Raw genomic sequence first — 20,842 nt, 5'->3', positions numbered from 1 at the left:
CCTGATGGTCTGTTTGTGAAAAGGAATAGATTTCTCATGTAAAAGGGGGTATCAGCTACTGATTGGGATAAAGTTCAATTCTTGGTCAGAGTTTCTCTTTAACCTTCCTGGCGGTAACCCCGAACGTAGTTCGGGGTAAGCCGCGCAGGAGGTTTTCTCCGGCCCTGCTCGGCCGATTTTCTTAATTTTTTTTTTTTTTTGCTGGACCAGCACACTGATCGCCGCCGCCCCGCGGTCGATCGCCGCTATCCGTTGCGGCGCGCGCCCCCCCCCCCCCAGACCCCGTGCGCTGCCTGGCCAATTAGTGCCAGGCAGCGCCGAGGGGTGGATCGGGACTCCCAATGACATCACGACGTCGCTGACGTCATCCCGCCCCGTCGCCATGGCGACGGGGGAAGCCCTCCTGGAAATCCCGTTCTTTGAACGCGATTTCCTGATCAGAGATCGCCGAAGGCCCTGGGCTCGCTACATGATTTTAAAAAAAAAAAAAACTGCCGCGCTGCCTCCTGGCGGAATTTTTCATACCGCCAGGAGGGTTAAACCCTATTTCCTGCTGTTTAAGTTGCTGGTGTTTGGTGTGTCTGATAGGCAGTGTTCTCCCCAATGCTCCACCCAGCCATTTTTGGGGAGCACCCGGCTGTCATCAGCTCACCTCCTCATCCACCTCTTATGCTGCAACTAGAGGTGACCTGCCGTGCATTCCCCCGGTTGCACCCCACCCAGCTGCTTCTTCATGCGACCCGGCTGGAAAAAAATTCTAGGGAAAACACTGCAACGGGGCATGAGAGAATCTCCCAATTTGAGACAGAGGTAGCAATATCACACGAACAATGATTTTATCTTTTCAATGCTATAAAAATTACTAAATTATTTTGGTTTGGTTGATCTTTAAAGTGCAAAATACGCAATATTCCATTAACTTACATTCAGTATGTTTGGGAAATGGGTATTTATCTTAAAAAATGCCCGCTGTGAAGCTCAGACTTGCCCTGTGCCTTATTATGGCTATGCCTAGTGAAGCATAGCCACATTTACCACATTTCCCGCTTGCAGTAATTTAAAAGGAAAGGGAGAGGGGGGTGGTTTTGCATGATTACCAACGTAATATTTTTGTCATTGTCTCCAGGAGGTAAGTAATGTCAAAGTATGGTGTATCAATTGGGCTCTGATGTTGTCCACTTCTTCAATATTAACTTTCCTTATCCTTGGGGAAGCTTGGTTAGGCTCAGTTCCCACTTCTAACAAAAAACGTACACGGTTGTTAAATGCAGCAACGGGCATGAAAATGGATCTGATGTTAAAAATAGCTTGTACTTCCACTTGCTATTTTTAGCCGTCTGTCCCGACCTGCTCGCACCTTCTCAGGATGCGATTGAGAGAAAGCCATTGCGGACTCAAAGCTCTCCACTCTGAGCCAAATGGACACGCTGCAAGTGGGAGCTGAGCCTAAGTTATCGCAACTAACAATGTGTAATATTGAAGTCCTTACAGCGGTTTGTTAAGTACAATAGGACCTAGGATAGGTCTCAGAGATCTGACCGTAAAGCAGTGATTAGTTGACAGATAATGTATATATTAAAATTTCAAGTAATGGACTATAAAGTGAATATCAAGCACTGTATGTGGACATTTACCCACCGCCTCTTTGAGCTTTCAAAAACAAATTGAGCAGGGTGGGATTGGCTGGCAATATTCCATTAAGTTTTGCTGCCTGTGCACCAAATCTCTGGACAGTTAAATTGCTGTTGGTTAGCTTTTTTTTATTTAAGTGGAACGGAGTGTAGCCGAGACAGACATGTTTATTTCTTATTGCAAAATTACCCAGTTTGAAAGCCTCATCATTGTTTTAATAAATGCCCTCCATTGTATCTTGACCACATTGTGGTCATTTGCCATATCCTAAATGTGCACAACAAAGTAAAATAATTTCATTGACAAATTGAGTTGTGTAGTCTAACTGTGCGGACAGATTGGAAACCCCAACAGCATCGCATGAAGCCAACATTGCTTCACCTCATTGTGCTTATTGCACACTGTGTTTTTGGATTTAATGTAAGAATACAGTCTTTCAATTGTGGATCTGGCATCGCACAGCCAAACAATAGAGCAAATGGCACAATGTTGGTGTTTGTGAGAGCATAAATAGTTTTGAATGTGATGATTTGTTTTGCAATCAGTCCCATATGGTTCTCTTGAATAAATCAATCTGCGCAACATCCAGCAAGTAACAATACTTCAAATTAGACACAGGAAAAAAACTCAAAGCCTACCTACTAATAAGGGTGACGTATATATTTTATAGAAGGCGCTTGTGGCTAGAAGACTACAAGAGATTTAAATGAGAACAAATAGGAAGAAAATGTTTGTTTCTAGCTAAATGTTTTATGAAATTCTTATTAGACAATTATCTGCATTTCCTTTGTTTGAGTTCTTTAGTGGCAGCTGTGCTATCATTCACAGTTGTGTTTTCCTATCCTTTGAATAGGAGCATGTTGCGCATTATATCCATCGCCCACCTCCCTGCGTTTTGCCTCAAAGTTTGCGCTACAACTGCCTACATTTTTGTGCACCCCTTAGTTGTATGATCATTGGTTCGGCACCTGCTGGCTTAATTATGTTGTTTGTTGTGTTGCCAGTCCTTTTTTTTTGTTTGTTTTGTTTTTTAAAATCAGTTACTCATTCAAGTTTCATATGAGTGGTTTGAGTGTTAAATTTGTGTTACGATTTGAGCACCAGTAGGCTCTCAAACTTTTGGTTGTTTCTCCTTCAAAAACATCACCACCAGTAAATAAATGAAAAAACATGCTTGTGTGCATTGACTGTGTTTTTAGATTTGTCTGGGCATCGTCTGATGTCTGTGTATCGAATGCCATTTGTTGCGTTGACTTTTTTTTTCTTTTCTTGACCTCAGTCAGACTAGCAGGAATCCTGAGTTAAATGTTCATTAAAAGACCACTATTGCGAAAATGTGTAAGATTTAAAATACATGCAAACACATACCTATGGGATGTACATTTTTTTCCTGAGAAAAATGCAGTATTAACTACTTTTTTCCTATTTTGCTGTTGCTTAAAGTATGTAAAAATCTGACGGTCCATCAGCTCATGGGGGATTCTCAGTATCTCCTTTATCTTTTACAAAAACACTCCGTAGAAATGATCTATACAAAGATACTAGCCAGCCCCCTACTTTACTGCACACTGTTTTGGCAGTTGGACTGAGTAAGTAAATGGGATAGTGGTCCTTTAATAAATATTTTGTGCAGAATGTGAAAGCATATTTTGACTCCTTTTCTTACAATGATGTGTACAGATGAGAAATGACTTAACGGTCTGACAGCTGCTGCCCTGTCAACTGTCTGACCTGGTGATTATACACTGTCCAGTGTTCTCCCCAGAATTTTTTTCCAGCCGGGTGGCATGAAAAAGTAGCCGGGTGGTGTGCGAGGGGGGAAAGCAAAGCCAGTGCAACTCTGCTTACAGAATAAAAGGAGGATGAAGAGGCAAGCCGATGTACCTGCTAAGTACACACAATACAATTTTCTTACAGATATTTAATGTCAGATCGACAATTTTCTGTTCACTGCTATAGGAAATCGTGCGGAAATCAGATTGGACATGTTGGGAATTATCGATCTGACAGCGAATCTGTCAGATAAGTGCATTGTGTGTACCTAGCATTAGGGAGAGATTGTTTCAGAATAAGGTGCTCAAATCCATTTTTAAGCCGACCTGAACTCAGAACCTCCCCTCTGTTCTAAAAGATACACAACAGCATAATAACCTTTAAAGAAAAGCATTTCTTTGTTACAGCTGATACAAGTCCTGTAATAAATCTGCAGTGTTTCTACTTCCTGCTTTCTTAAAAGCAGACATCAGGTTAACATCCAGTGCTTTCAAATGAGCTTATCTGTCCTATCTAAAATGGTAGTCATGTGACATAGGAGGAGATCAAATTACACTGGCTAAACTCTTTAAATACTGGGTGCATTTCTCTCTGTTTTCCTTCTGTCCTGTGCAAGAGCTCAGCTCCACTAAGTTCCCACAGTGTGAAGGGGGAGGAGGAGCACTACAGACATGATACAAGCTCGGGCAAGGGGGAGACACACACAGCAGGAGACAAGTGCACAGGAGGCTGCCTTACAGACAGCCTGTCACTGAACATGCTGTGCATGGCTGTCCCTGACTGCTGGACCCACATGGCTCTCATCTTTGTAACTCCTGGAAGCTGCTGCTATTGCCCAGGGATGTGTGTCCGTGAGTTCTTGGCTGCCTCTTTCTTTTCATTGACGAGAGAGGCATTGCCATAACATAGATCCTACTTCTCACTGGAGGGCGGGAGGGAGAATGAAAGCATGAGTCCCGCCCCTTACAACCCACCCAGCCAATCCCTGTCTCGCCAGAAAGCTCGGGGTGACAGGCAGAGGAGCGCTCCTGCAGTCACAGTACAGCTTTCGCTATAAGAGATGGCGCTGATTGAAAGCAGGAAACGGAGTGCTTCTATGTGCAATTTAATGAGGTTTTACAGCGCTGGATTTTAGAAGAGTGTGAGCTCATAACAGGTGGGCGGGGTTTAAAATCACCTGGGCGGCTTGCCCACCTAATTGGCCTTGGGGAGAACACTGCTGTCTGCCATTTCCCATGTGTTCATAACTGTCAGATAGTAGTACTAAAGTTTTTTTTTTTTTTTATATTACTCTGTTACAAGACTGTAGTATTAGACTGTTATGCACACTCAGGAACATTGTCTAATATGAACTTGAAGTCCGCTTGTTGACAGGGCAGCAGCTGTCAAACCTCTGAAAGTCCTTCTCAGTCAATATGAGCAAAGAAACTGAAGTACTCTTTCATAACCATAATGATGTGTATTAATGCAGTGTTCTCCCCAGGCTCTTTTAGCTGGGTGCTCCACCCGGCTAGTTTTGGTGAGCACCCGGCTGTTATCAGCTCACCTCCTTCTATTATGTAAGCAGTTGCGCACACAGAAGCACCAGCCCTGCATTCTTTCATCTCGCCCCACCTGGCTACTTTTTCATGCCACCCGGCTACTTTTTCATGCCACCCGGCTGGCATGGGGAGAACACTGTAATGTATATTCGGACTCTGCATTCATATAACTGACTTGCTTCAGGGATTCTCAACCATGACTTACAACTTGAGAAGCATCCTTGGTAAAGTCCATACAGATGTAAATGTAAGACCTTCACAAGAAAGTCTACACATTAAAAATGTAATATTTAATTCAATACATAAACTCATACGTTACTTTTTGTGAAATAATGCCTGCTTTTTCAACATTGTTAGGCTAAGGTAGCGTACACACATCCAGTTTTCACTTCAGCCAATTTTAACAGATTTAGAGCACTGTGAAAAGATTGTATAGGTGAGCCATCATACTACCTGGTAGTGGCAAAAATTGGCCAATCATTGGCAAATCGAAATTGGATGTGTGCACCAGGTTTTAAGTCTGCACCCTTGATTTATAGCTATATTCTATAAGAGGCAATTGTTTGCTTGATGGCGCATGTACAGTACCTAGTGCTACCAAAGAATGGGTGGTTGTACAGCCTGAGAACAAGGTGGTTATACCTTTTCTTAGTTTTGAGGATTAGGCCTAAGTAAGCTGTGATGATAAATGTTCCTTCCCATTTCATTTTTTTCTATTTTTAACCACTTCAAGCCATAGAGTGAAGTTAAAATGCAGGCACGCTCCCATGACATGCATGCATGTGCAGTCAGCTGAGTGGACTTCTATATAAACGTCCTGTTTGAGCACAATTAGTGCGATTAGCATGAAGTGGTTAAACTAACAAAATCAATGTTACTTTGCTCCATCCTCCCTGCAGCTAGAAAAACAGAAACTTATAATAAGCTTGACCAGGGTGGCTCTTAACAGGTCTATTAAGATGTTTTTTTTGTTGCTTTGCATGTATCGTATATTACTGATTTTATATGGTGTGTTACATAGAGGGTATTCCTCACGTGAGCTAAGTTGCTAAATGGTTTATCCACTTGCCTAGTAGCTTTTTGGTCCTGGAGAGAAAATGTTAATTTTCCCTTATAATTTTTTATATAGGAGAAGTCATGGACAATCATGTAATTCTTTTGTAAGTCTATAACTGCATGCTGTCACAGGGTTTTGGTACTTCTTCTGTTTACGCTACCAAATATTTGAGACTGACAAATGGACCCTGTACTCAAATCACATTTTTCATCTTGATGTTCCTCTCTAGTCTTAGATTTGAACTCAGTTTTCAGCTCAGTTAAGGACACCAGATTCCCAACAAAATAATATCTTCATAGTGGTTATGTTCTTAATGTATATGTATGTTATATCCTATGCTCTATGATTTGAAGGGTATGCTTTCAGTGACAGGTGTGTGACTAATTCTGTGTATTGTCAAGTGTTGCATAACGTGTTCGAGCTATATACATTTGCAAAAGAAAATAAAGCTGTAGCCTATTGATTTTGTTTTCTGGCTGTTGGCTGGCAATCATTTTTTGGGTGTTTGAGCTAAAATGGTTTTCCAAACTATTTTGCTAAGATCCTTTTTGTGGGATTGCAGTCACTCAAGGGCCCTGTTTCTGTAGACTCATAGATGTGTATGTCAATCACCGCTTCTTTCAGCTAATGCATAGACATGTTCATAGCTTCAGATATTCTATCCATCTTAGCCTTTTGTCGTCCTCTTCTACTTTTGCCCTTAATTTTTCCAAGCATCAAGAATTTCTCTAAAGAATCCGGTCTTCTCAATATATAACCAAAGTATTTGAGTTTTTATAGTTATATCAGCTCTTCTAGTGAACACACTGGCCTTATTTCTTTACGTATTGACTGGTTAGATCTTCTAGCAGCCTAAGGAACACGGCTTTACAAAGTGAAAAAAAAAATCCATATTACAGAAGAAACGGTCTGTTTCAGTGTTATGAATCTGTCATTGACCACTCCTTTTATAGGAGAGACCAAATCATCATTGCAGTTATAAATATGTTCAACAACAAAAGCTGAATGCTTTCTATCTGACTGTATATAGCTTTGTGCACATCTAACTGGAGATTCTGTTGTTTCCTTTACTCATTTTTTTCTTTTTAATTGAGCTATAGAAATGTTAAAATGGAATGTCACATATCTGTTGGGAAAACAGGTGGTAGGCTGTTGGGCCAATTCAGAAGTATTATAAGACAATATAGATCAGAAAAATAACCATTTTTCTGAAGCCTCAGTTTAGGATTTTGCCAGAAAGAAAAATAATCTAAAAAGGCTTCAATATTTGCATTTCTGTCGTTTGCAGTTGAGCCTGTTGTAGAAGATGTAGCAGCATATGTTATCAAAAAATGCTAAGGAAAATGTTTCAAAATGTATATGCTGAACAAACCAGAATCAGTCCAGACACAGAGATTCCCAGCCGTTTGTTATATTCTCACAATTTGAGCACTAAGCGGCCATGCAACGTTTATAGGTCCTCTAAGCCGGTGTTTTTCAACCGGTGTGCCGCGACACACTAGTGTGCCGCGGCATGTTGCCTGGTGTGCCGTCCTCTTCCCCCCCTCCCGCAAGTCCCCGCGGCCGCCGCTGCTATTACCTTAGCAGTGGCCGCTCTCCCCTCTCCAGCGCATGTGTTTATTCAAGGCAAGCAGCGTATCTCCCGGCTGCTCTGTGTGACGCGCAGGAATCAGGGCTCAGTTACCATAGTAACGGCGATACATATCGCCGCTACAGGAAGCCGTTGCCCTGCTTCCTGTGCTTCACACAGAGCAGCCGGGAGATACGCTGCTTGCATTGAATAAACACATGCGCTGGAGAGTGGAGAGCGGCAGCTGTTAAGGTAATAACAGCGGTGGGGACTGGCGGGAAGCACCACCTACCCATACTGGGGCACTATACTAGCTATACTGGGGCGCTATACTGGCTATACTGGGGCGCTATACTGGCTATACTGGGGCACTATACTAGCTATACTGGGGCACTATACTGGCTATACTGGGGCACTATACTGGCTATACTGGGGCACTATACTAGTTATACTGGGGCGCTATACTGGCTATACTGGGGCACTATACTAGCTATACTGGGGCACTATACTGGGGCACTATACTGGCTATACTGGGGAACTATACTGGCTATACTGGGGCACTATACTAGCTATACTGGGGCACTATTCTGGCTATACTGGGGCACTATTCTGGCTATACTGGGGCACTATTCTGGCTATACTGGGGCACTATACTGGCTATACTGGGGCACTATTCTGGCTATACTGGGGCACTATACTGGCTATACTGGGGCACTATACTAGCTATACTGGGGCACTATACTGGCTATACTGGGGCACTATTCTGGCTATACTGGGGCACTATACTGGCTATACTGGGGGCGCTATACTGGGGCACTATTCTGGCTATACTGGGGCACTATCCGATCTATACTGGGGCACTATTCTGGCTATACTGGGGCACTATTCTGGCTATACTGGGGCACTATTCTGGCTATACTGGGGCGCTATACTGGGGGCACTATACTGGCTATACTGGGGCACTATACTAGCTATACTGAGGCAACTAAACTCCCTCCTACACTGGGGCAACTATGCTAGCTATGCAGCCGCCCCCCTCCCCCCCCCCAAATAGCCTGCTGCGCACGGCACTGTCCACTAGGTCGCGCAAACACCCGCCCCCGCCCCACCGCAACCCCCCACCCCCCCCCCCCTCCCCCCCGTTCCCCGGAGAAAAATTTGGTCAGAAAGTGTTCCCCGGGCCGGAAAAGGTTGGGAAACACTTCTCTAAGCAATAGCAACCAAACGCCACCCTTCTATATAAATAGTTACAGCACTTTTTCACTGGTTCAGGACCAAAACTGTGTTCTTACTGTGTGGCACTATATGCCATTGTGGCAACCATTGCGCAGAGAACAAACCAATAACAAAGCTTCGCCCGAAGATCAAGTGAAGTAGGCGGAGTGGAAGAAAGGGAGGACTGCATACCTTTTAGGGCTTATTCACACTACAGAATGCATGCATGAACGCGTTTTCTTGCATGCGTTCCCATCACATGGTTGCGCGTCGTGGTGTGTTAAAGCGCCGGCACTTGCAACACAATATAACCGCGTGCGTCATGCGAAAAATTGTCCCCAGATGCGTTACATCCCAACGCATGGAAACGCACAGCTGTACTGTGAATGGGAACATGAAAGTTTGTGGACTTTCATGTTACCCTGTTTATCGCACACTACAGTGCGTCAAAACTGACAGCGCAGCACACAATGCGAATGAGCCTTTATGTAGAGGCCTATGTTGTGGCCTTTCCTTTAGGGCCCGTTTCCACTATCACGAATTCGCATGGCGTGCCCGCATGCGAATTCGCATAGCCAGTGCAAGTGGATGGGACTGTTTCCACTTGTGCGTTTTCCTGCACGTTTTTCTGTGCAGAAAAAATCTGCAGGGTAGGGCCCTCAGAATTCGCCTGCGTGTGGAATGCAGGCGAATCGCACGCAATGTATTTAATAGGGAAATCGCATGCGTTTTCCCCATGCGTTTTTTGCCGCAATTTCGCATAGGTACCCATGTTAATTCACACAGGCAGTGACATGGTTAAAATCGCATCACCCTTACCTATGCGAAATCGCGTCAAAAAACGCATGCGGAATCGCACCCGCATACGATTTTCCTGCGGTGATTCGCCGGCGATTCCGCAACGCTATAGTGGAAACGGGCCCTTAGGCAATGTGTTGGTCAGGCCAGGTCAGCTCTGTATGTAAGTGTGTTTTTCACACTGTCAGTTACATCGCAACAAAATGTAGCCAAAAAGTAGCAGCATGCCTTACCGCTGCAGTGCGACCATACAGTGATGCATACAGTACAATAAACGTATATCTTAGGACTGGTGCACACTACAAGAGCTTTTTAGAGGCTAGAGAATTTAAAAGCTCTTGCTAATGCAATGCTATGGGGAATTTTTACAGAATTGTAATCACTCCAGTGTGAATACACCCAAAGGATAACATGAGCAAGAGATTGTAAAATCACAAAGCGCTTAGAAAAGCTCTTGTGTGCACCAGCTCTTCATGCCACTGTAAATGCATGTGATACCTGGTTAACGCACATCATGCTGTGCGTTACTGCTTGGAACCCGCTGTACTGCACTTGATGTGTAAAGCCGCATAGGACTATCATTGCATTGCATTACATTGCTGGGATATTGTCTATTACAAGGCAGACTCGCTGTGAAAGGGCCCCAATGGGTGTTTTTGTTTGTTTTACTTTTTAGATCATTAGTAAATTACGTATATAAAAATTAAGTTCTATCGGACCATAAGTCATTGCTGTTAATATTTTGAAAAGAAAAAGTCCTTCTATTAGCTATGTATTTTATACTAGTTGTTTTTTTTTTATAACTAGGGAAAAGTATTTTGCGTTTAATGTATATACTGTATGTAGTGTAGAGTACCATTATACTAATGTTGTTCCGTTTGTGTCTCTAGATTCTGCTGCATACCAAGGAGATGGTACAGAAGGTAAGTACACTGGCTTCTGTGTACGCCGTTTCCTTCCTTTGCCTGCCGTTTTTTCCCTTTTAATCTGCTAACAAAAACAAACACGGAAAACAAAAAAGGCCGCACCTGGCGAAGTTGTTGTGCATTACAAAACTGTAACCCAAACAAACCGGAAAGCCGTTCTCTTCTGATGCCTATTTACCAATGTAATCCTTCCTAATGGATTATAGCTTCATTCTTTCTCTAACACAGATATGATGGAGCGCTGCTTGAAGCCTGCATGTGAGTCTTTCCAGCAAATTAGCAACAGTGTTAATTAGAGTTTACTTGCAGCTCCGCTATATTGTATGAGCTGCAGCGTTGTGTTTATTATGATTGTTTTTCTGGCTCCCTTCATCTTCAGTTAAATAGATTCAGCGTTATATACTGTTCTGAGTGTAAAATATGCACTTTTGTCAGGGGCTTAGCTCAAAAAGCCATTTTTTCTTCTTGCCGTATATTTATTGGTACCTTTCAGGCTTAAGCTGAGATGCCTGTTCTTGTAAAGTACTATGTTCAATTATTTTTATTTGAAAGCTTTGTTGGATTGGTTTAGTAGTGTGAAATAAGGACTCTGAACCTTGTTCTTTGAGCTGTACAAATTTAAACGAGATTGTAATACATTTCATGTTCTTGTTTCCTATGGGGATAATGGTCCAGATGTTCTGTGTCCTATGAATTTAGGAGGTGTATAATAAGTATTGTATTAATTATCTTTATTTATATTTTCATGTTTTTTGCTTAGCTCCTACTTTAATTAATGTGAGTTTGCTAGGGTGCGACTCATCAGCAGAAAGTTTGAAATGGAAGCTTTCTGGCTGAAATAAATGAATCGATCCTCTAGGTGGGGCATGAGCGCAATAAACGTTCCTATTAGGAAAGCTTCCTGTATGCATGACCAGTGTTATCAATCCATAATGGATTGCTGCCCATTGAAGATGAAGTGATGCCCCACTTTGAAGGTGATTACAGATGGCGGTCAGAAGTTGTGGAAATCTTTTTAAAGGACATCCGAGATGAAAATACCTAAAAATTACTTTTTTTTTTTTTTTTTTTTTTTTAGATCTCCCACAGTTTTATTTTATATTTAAATTAAATTTTTTTAAGTTTTTACTGTTCCATGGTCTCTGCTCAATGATACCTTCATTGAAGTATGCTAGAGCTTAAATCTATGAATTATTGATCCTTTTTATCTCTTTCCTGCTCTCAGAAGCCATTTACTGACCGTAAAGTATTTTATGGCTATAATTACTTATCAGTGAGGGTTATACTATAGTCTGACCTGGACAGAAACTGTCACTTGCATACCTGATTTTTAACTCTTGCAGGCAAAGAAAGAAAAAAAAAGGAACACAGCCTAGTTATGTGTGTGCTTGGCACTATACATACCTATGTCTATCTCAGCATGTCACCTCAGTTGTCCTTTAAATAGCTCACTCACATTCCTTCTATATAGGATGCAGGTCGCTACCTGGCAGAGCAACTCCCCATATTCTTTTACTATTTCATCTTTGGATATATTAACTGAGGTTTAGGACTTCTGGCTCCCACTGGGCAGATGCCCCCTACTTCATGCTGAGACCCTATAACTGTGACAGTGGTTGGTGGAAATTTTTCACTAGGTACGCTATTATTGATTTATATAGCGACAGCATCTTCCGTCGGGCTGTACAACGGAATACACAGTGTAACAATACAAAATAAATAATAAAACGATATACAGGACAATGGTGGGTTACAGCTTATACAATGAACAAATTAACTACTGTACAGATTTTAACACAGGGATGTAAGATATATGCGCATAATACACAGCATTGAGAGACGGAAGGGAAAGAGAGCCCTGGCCAAAAGGCCTAACAGTTTAAATGTTTAAGTGATTGGATTATAGGTGAGGGAAAGCTGTGTACAAGATGGTAAAAAATGGTGGTCAGTGGTAGGAGAGTATGCTTGCCTGAAGAGGTGAGTTTTCCGATTGTGCCTTAAAAAAAGGTAAGTGTGGATGAGGTAGGGAGTGCCAGAGGAGGGGAGAGGATCAAAAGAAGTCTTATAAGTGGGAGTGAGATGAGGTGACCAGAGAGGAAGACATGAAAGTATTGTTAGTAGAGCGTAGATTGCGTGTAGGGTGGGATCTGCGTACATAGAAAGCAATAACATCTTCAGGCTTTGAAACCTTTTCCCATGCAACTTAATTTTTTTTTCTCTGATTGTACCCATGTTGAGGGATATGGAGGCGGACTTTTGTATTTCCTTTTAAAAAATGCAAATTGCCTGGCTGTCCTGCTGATCCTCTGTCTCAAATACTTTTATCTATCGACCTTGAACAAGCATGCAGATCAGGTGCTCTGACTGAAGTCTGAGCCTGACTGGATTAGCCATATGCTTGTTTCAGGTGTGTAAACCAGCCGAAGAGCTCAGCAGGACAGCCAGGCAAATGGTACTGTTGAACCACTTCCCGACCGCTCCACACCGATTGGCGTGAACGCGGCAGCAACCCCAGGACCACCCTGCGCCGTTTGGCTTGAATGGCTTTCAATGAGGCTAGCAGGAGATCACACATCGCCACTTGAAGACTGTTAGATGGCGAAACTGCCTTCTAATAAGTCAGTACAGCTCTGCGATGTAAGGCATTGCTGTACTGGGGACAGCCGTGTGACACGGCTGTCCCCCTGAGGGATACGGGAGCGATCTGCTGTCATAGGTTGAAACCTATGACAGCTGGTCGCTGTCATAGGCTGCCGCTGGGAGGGAGGGACCTGGGCAAAATAAAAATAAAAAAAAGTAAAATTGAAAAAAAATTTATAATGAATATTTATAAAAAACAAACAACCTGGGAGCGATCAGACCCCACCAACAGAAAGCTCTGTTGGTGGGGAGAAAAAGGAGGGAAGGGGTAATCATTTGTGTGCTGAGTTGGACGGCCCTGCAGTGAGGCCTTAAAGCTGCGATGGCCCAATTAGGGAAAAATGGCTTGGTCAGTGGGGGGGGGGGGGGGGGGGGAGGGGGGGGGGAGGGTTAACACCGTGGTTCTCAAATGGTTAAAAGGAAATAAAGCTGGCAGCCTCCATATCTGTCTCACTTCAGCTGTACTCTAAATAAAATTGGTAAAGTTCCACTTTAAAAGGTATGTCCTGTTAACACCCCCCATCCCCCTCCTTTTTGGTTATCTTGGCATTTTCGACGCTATGGTGATACTTTATTTCTTCCATTCTTGCAGATGAATCTGGAAGTTATATATGGTGACACAGACTCCATCATGATTAACACTAACTGCAACAATCTGGATGAAGTTTTCAAACTGGGCAACAAGGTGTCTATTTGACTATCTCTATTAATTTGGTCTTGAAATGTTATACAACTACCACAGAATACCAATTTATGACTGTTTTAATTATTATTGTTTATCCATTTTCGTGTGATATTTTAGATAAACTGTGAAGAACTACAGGAAAAAAGTAACGTTTGGTAATATTGGGGTAAAGTTGCAGTTTTTGTTGATTTACTGGAAGAACAGGATTCAATATTCCTAAATGCCTTCTCGAGGCACAGATCCAAAAACACTAATAACTTTATATCAGAGTATTCAAGTGTTACCTCTTTTTGTTAAAAAAGCTTTCTGCAACGAAAAATCCCTTCTTGAAATCTTGACCTCATGATGCTTATGTGAGGTAGTCAGATTACATGCTTTGTGGGTGTGGTTGCTCCTTGGATCTGGATTGCATTATCTCCACTGTTCAGACTGCAAGGGAGCGGGGCACAGTCTAAATCTTTGAGAAGATTGCGGCCTTTAGGATAGACAAGCTGTAGTGCAGGAAGTGGCCACTGGTTAAGATCTTAACCAGGTACAGTAAAACCTTGTATTGAGAGTAACCATTTTGCAATACAAGCAAACATTTTTGTGAAATTATGACTCGATATACAAGCAGTGTCTTGATATACAAGCAAAAAAAAAAAAAAAAGGATGCGTCCCATCATCACAGTTGAGCCGATAGTTCTTCTCCTTTTGGCGCTGCATGATTGTACTTAATCTTAGTGTAGAGACTGTCGGATTTCCATGAAATGCCCAACAGTAGCTGTCATTGGATAAGTTCCTTGTAATAGCCACACAGAAAAAAGGTTGGGGCCAGCCAAATGATGGCAATAATTCTGTTATAGCGAAAGTCTTGTTTACATTTTTTATACTATTTTAACCACTTGAGGACCTAGGGCTTTCTACCCCTTAAGGACCGGCCACTTTTTTTCCATTCACACCACTGCAGCTTTCACGGTTTATTGCTCGCTCATACAACCTACCACCTAAATGAATTTTGGCTCCTTTTCTTGTCACTAATAAAGCTTTCTTTTGGTGCTATTTGATTGCTCCTGCGATTTTTACTTTTTATTATATTCATCAAAAAAGACATGAATTTTGGCAAAAAAATGATTTTTTTAACTTTCTGTGCTGACATTTTTCAAATAAAGTAAAATTTCTGTATACATGCAGCGCGAAAAATGTGGACAAACATGTTTTTGATTAAAAAAAAAACCCATTCAGTGTATATTTATTGGTTTGGGTAAAAGTTATAGCGTTTACAAACTATGGTGCAAAAAGTGAATTTTCCCATTTTCAAGCATCTCTGACTTTTCTGACCCCCTGTCATGTTTCATGAGGGGCTAGAATTCCAGGATAGTATAAATACCCCCCAAATGACCCCATTTTGGAAAGAAGACATCCCAAAGTATTCACTGAGAGGCATAGTGAGTTCATAGAAGATATTATTTTTTGTCACAAGTAAGCGGAAAATGACACTTTGTGAGGAAAAAAAAAAAAGTTTCCATTTCTTCTAACTTGCGACAAAAAAAAATGAAATCTGCCACGGACTCACCATGCCCCTCTCTGAATACCTTGAAGGGTCTACTTTCCAAAATGGGGTCATTTGTGGGGTGTGTTTACTGTCCTGACATTTTGGGGGGTGCTAAATTGTAAGCACCCCTGTAAAGCCTAAAGGTGCTCATTGGACTTTGGACCCCTTAGCGCAGTTAGGCTGCAAAAAAGTGCCACACATGTGGTATTGCTGTACTCAGGAGAAGTAGTATAATGTGTTTTGGGGTGTATTTTTACACATACCCATGCTGGGTGGGAGAAATATCTCTGTAAATGACAATTTGTTAATTTTTTTTACACACAATTGTCCATTTACAGAGATCTTTCTCCCACTCAGCATGGGTATGTGTAAAAATACACCACAAAACACATTATACTACTTCTCCTGAGTACGGCGATACCACATGTGTGGCACTTTTTTGCACCCTAACTGCACTATAGGGCCCAAAGTCCAATGAGTACCTTTAGGATTTCACAGGTCATTTTGAGAAATTTCGTTTCAAGACTACTCCTCACGGTTTAGGGCCCCTAAAATGCCAGGGCAGTATAGGAACCCCACAAATGACCCCATTTTAGAAAGAAGACACCCCAAGGTATTCCGTTAGGAGTATGGTGAGTTCATAGAAGATTTTATTTTTTGTCAAAAGTTAGCGGAAAATGACACTTTGTGAAAAAACACAATTAAAATCAATTTCCGCTAACTTGTGACAAAAAATAAAATCTTCTATGAACTCGCCATACTACTAACGGAATACCTTGGGGTGTCTTCTTTCTAAAATGGGGTCATTTGTGGGGTTCCTATACTGCCCTGGCATTTAAGGGGCCCTAAACCGTGAGGAGTAGTCTTGAAACGAAATTTCTCAAAATGACCTGTGAAATCCTAAAGGTACTCATTGGACTTTGGGCCCTTTAGCGCAGTTAGGGTGCAAAAAAGTGCCACACATGTGGTATCGCCGTACTCGGGAGAAGTAGTACAATGTGTTTTGGGGTGTATTTTTACACATACCCATGCTGGGTGGGAGAAATAACTCTGTAAATGGACAATTGTGTGTAAAAAAATCAAAAGATTGTCATTTACAGAGGTATTTCTCCCACCCAGCATGGGTATGTGTAAAAATACACCCCAAAACACATTATACTACTTCTCCCGAGTACGGCAATACCACGTGTGGCACTTTTTTGCACCCTAACTGCGCTAAAGGGCCCAAAGTCCAATGAGTACCTTTAGGATTTCACAGGTCATTTTTGTTTCAAGACTACTCCTCACGGTTTAGGGCCCCTAAAATGCCAGGGCAGTATAGGAACCCCACAAATGACCCCATTTTACAAAGAAGACACCCCAAGGTATTCCGTTAGGAATATGGTGAGTTCATAGAAGATTTTATTTTTTGCCACAAGTTAGCGGAAATTGATTTGAATTGTTTTTCTTCACAAAGTGTCATATTCCGCTAACTTGTGACAAAAAATAAAATCTTCTATGAACTCACCATACTCCTAACGGAATACCTTTGGGTGTCTCCTTTCTAGAATGGGGTCATTTGTGGGTTTCCTATACTGCCCTGGCATTTTAGGGGCCCTAAACCGCGAGGAGTAGTCTTGAAACTAAATGTCGCAAAATGACCTGTGAAATCCTAAAGGTACTCATTGGACTTTGGGCCCCTTAGCGCACTTAGGGTGTAAAAAAGTGCCACACATGTGGTACCGCCGTACTCAGGAGAAGTAGATTGTAAGCCTCTGGCAGGGTCCTCCACTCCCTAGTGTAATCTACAGGATCATGTGCTCCTGTCCTATGACAGCCTGTACTTGTATTACTGGGCCTACCTAACCAGCCCATATTGCATGATCATGTATTTTGTACAATTTGTATGTATAACTTTGTTCTATGTGTATAACCCTATGTATGTCATCCTTGTATCATTGTATATATTTATTGTCCAGCGCTGCGTAATATGTTGGCGCTTTATAAATACAATAAATAATAATAATAATAAAGTAGTATAATGTGTTTTGTGGTGTATTTTTACACATACCCATGCTGGGTGGTAGAAATATCTCTGTACATGACAATTGTTTGATTTTTTTTTACACACAATTGTCCATTTACAGAGAGATTTCTCCCACCCAGCATGGGTATGTGTAAAAATACACCCCAAAACACATTATACTACTTCTCCTGAGTACGGCGATACCACATGTGTGACACTTTTTTTGCAGCCTAGGTGCGCTAAGGGGCCCAACGTCCTATTCACAGGTCATTTTGAGGCATTTGTTTTCTAGACTACTCCTCACGGTTTAGGGCCCCTAAAATGCCAGGGCAGTATAGGAACCCCACAAGTGACCCCATTTTAGAAAGAAGACACCCCAAGGTATTCCATTAGGTGTATGGCGAGGTCATCGAAGATTTTATTTTTAGTCACAAGTTAGTGAAAAATGACACTTTGTGAAAAAAACCCAATAAAAATCAATTTCCGCTAACTTTTGACAAAAAATAAAATCTTCTATGAACTCGTCATACACCTAACAGAATACCTTGGGGTGTCTTTTTTCTAAAATGGGGTCACTTGTGGGGTTCCTATACCGCCCTGGCATTTTACGGGCCCAAAACCGTGAGTAGTCTGGAAACCAAATGTCTCAAAATGACTGTTCAGGGGTATAAGCATCTGCAAATTTTGATGACAGGTGGTCTATGAGGGGCCGAATTTTGTGGAACCGGTCATAAGCAGGGTGGCCTTTTAGATGACAGGTTGTATTGGGCCTGATCTGATGGATAGGAGTGCTAGGGGGGTGACAGGAGGTGATTGATGGGTGTCTCAGGGGGTGATTAGAGGGGAAAATAGATGCACTCAATGCACTGGGGAGGTGATCAGAAGGGGGTCTGAGGGGGATCTGAGGGTTTGGCCGAGTGATCAGGAGCCCACACGGGGCAAATTAGGGCCTGATCTGATGGGTAGGTGTGCTAGGGGGTGACAGGTAGTGACAGGAGGTGATTGATGGGTGTCTCAAGGTGTGATTAGTGGGGGGAATAGATGCAAGTAATGCAATGGCGAGGTGATCAGGGCTGGGGTCTGAGGGTGTGGGCGGGTGATTGGGTGCCCTAGGGGCAGATGGGGGTCTAATCTGATGGGTAGCAGTGACAGGGGGTGATTGATGGGTAATTAGTGGGTGTTTAGAGGAGAGAACAGATGCAATGCACTTGGGAGGTGATCTGACTGCGGGTCTGCAGGCGATCGGATGGTGTGGGTGGGTGATCAGATTGCCCGCAAGGGGCAGGTTAGGGGCTGATTGATGGGTGGCAGTGACAGGGGGTGATTGATGGGTGATAGGTGATTGGCAGGTGATTGACAGGTGATCAGTGGGTTATTACAGGGAAGAACAGATGTAATGAATGCACTGGCGAATTGATAAGGGGGGGTCAGAGGGCAATCTGAGCGTGTTGGCGGGTGATTGGGTGCCCGCAAGGGGCAGATTAGGGTCTGATCTGATAGGTAAAAGTGACAGGTGGTGATAGGGGGTGATTGATGGGTAATTAGTGGGTGTTTAGAGGAGAGAATAGATGTAAACAATGGATTTGGGAGGTGATCTGATGTCGGATCTGCGGGCGATCTATTGGTGTGGGTGGGTGATCAAATTGCCCGCAAGGGGCAGGTTAGGGGCTGATTGATGGGTGGCAGTGACAGGGGGTGATTGATGGGTGATAGGTGATTGGCAGGTGATTGACAGGTGATCAGTGGATTATTACAGGGAAGACCAGATGTAATTAATGCACTGGCGAATTGATAAGGGGGGGAGGGGGGGTCTGAGGGCAATCTGAGCGTGTGGGCGGGTGATTGGGTGCCCGCAAGGGGCAGATTAGGGTCTGATCTGATAGGTAACAGTGACAGGTGGTGATAGGGGGTGATTGATGGGTAATTAGTGGGTGTTTAGAGGAGAGAATAGATGTAAACAATGGATTTGGGAGGTGATCTGATGTCGGATCTGCGGGCGATCTATTGGTGTTGGTGGGTGATCAGATTGCCCGCAAGGGGCAGGTTAGGGGCTGATTGATGGGTGGCAGTGACAGGGGGTGATTGATGGGTGATAAGTGATTGACAGGTGATCAGTGGGTTATTACAGGGAAGAACAGATGTAATTAATGCACTGGCGAATTGATAAGGGGGGGTCAGAGGGCAATCTGAGCGTGTTGGCGGGTGATTGGGTGCCCGCAAGGGGCAGATTAGGGTCTGATCTGATAGGTAAAAGTGACAGGTGGTGATAGGGGGTGATTGATGGGTGATTGATGGGTAATTAGTGGGTGTTTAGAGGAGAGAATAGATGTAAACAATGGATTTGGGAGGTGATCTGATGTCGGATCTGCGGGCGATCTATTGGTGTGGGTGGGTGATCAGATTGCCCGCAAGGGGCAGGTTAGGGGCTGATTGTTGGGTGGCAGTGACAGGGGGTGATTGATGGGTGATTGATGGGTGATTGATGGGTGATTGACGGGTGATTGACAGGTTATCAGGGGGGATACATGCATACAATACACAGGGGGGGGGGTCTGGGGGGGGTCCTGGGGAGAATCTGAGGGGTGGGGGGGTGATCAGGAGGGGGCAGGGGGGGAGATAAAAAAAAAATAGCGTTGATAGATAGTGACAGGGAGTGATTGATGGGTTATTAGGGGGGTGATTGGGTGCAAACAGGGGTCTGGGGGGTGGGCAGGGGGGGGTCTGAGGGGTGCTGTGGGCGATCAGTGGGCGGGGGGGGGGGGGGGGCAGATCAGTGTGTTTGGTTGCAGACTAGGGTGGCTGCAGCCTGCCCTGGTGGTCCCTCCGACACTGGGACCACCAGGGCAGGAGGCAGCCTGTATAATACACTTTGTATACATTACAAAGTGTATTATACACTTTGTAGCGGCGATCGCGGGGTTAACATCCCGCCGGCGCTTCCGTATGGCCAGCGGGATGTTACGGCGGGTGGGCGGAGCCAGTTGCCAGGGGAAGCGCGCGTCATCAATGACGCGATCGCTCCCCCGGCATAGGAAAAGGACGCAACGCCCTAAGGCGTATTGCGGTCCTTAAGGCATCCACTTTGCCGCCGCCCATGGGCTGTGGGCGGTCGGCAAGTGGTTAATATAACTGTTTTTGGATTGCTAAAGGAATCATCTGGGTTTCCATTAATTCTTATGGGGAAACTCGCTTTCATATAAGAGCGCTTTTGAATTACAAGCCTACTTCTGGAATGAATTATGCTTGAAAACCAAGGTTCCACTGTATTTTAAAATTGATTGATTTGTCATAAGTTATTCAAAGAGCTTCTAAGCAAATGAAAACAAGATCTCCAACTTTGCCTGTACAGATTTTCAGAAGCTATGGTGTATGAATTGGAACTAGAATGCCCATTCAACATACTGTATTAGCTTTTTAAAATGCCTACAGACCGCATTGGCGTTAGGTTGGATTCAGTTCAGGAGGC

At 43.4% G+C, this 20,842-nt stretch overlaps 1 protein-coding gene across 1 annotated transcript in view; it reads left to right on the top strand.

Moving 5' to 3' along the window:
• Positions 1-20,842, top strand: part of POLA1 (DNA polymerase alpha 1, catalytic subunit) — a 463,756-nt gene that overhangs the window by 179,345 nt on the left and 263,569 nt on the right. Inside the window, 2 exon segments of the mRNA XM_068269965.1 lie at positions 10,477-10,509; positions 13,745-13,837. Of these exon segments, the coding sequence (XP_068126066.1) occupies positions 10,477-10,509; positions 13,745-13,837 (126 nt within the window).

This window comes from Hyperolius riggenbachi, chromosome 2 (genome assembly GCF_040937935.1).
Source record: "Hyperolius riggenbachi isolate aHypRig1 chromosome 2, aHypRig1.pri, whole genome shotgun sequence".
Classification (NCBI taxonomy): Eukaryota; Metazoa; Chordata; class Amphibia; order Anura; family Hyperoliidae; genus Hyperolius; species Hyperolius riggenbachi.
This window is presented reverse-complemented; position numbering and strand designations above follow the sequence as displayed.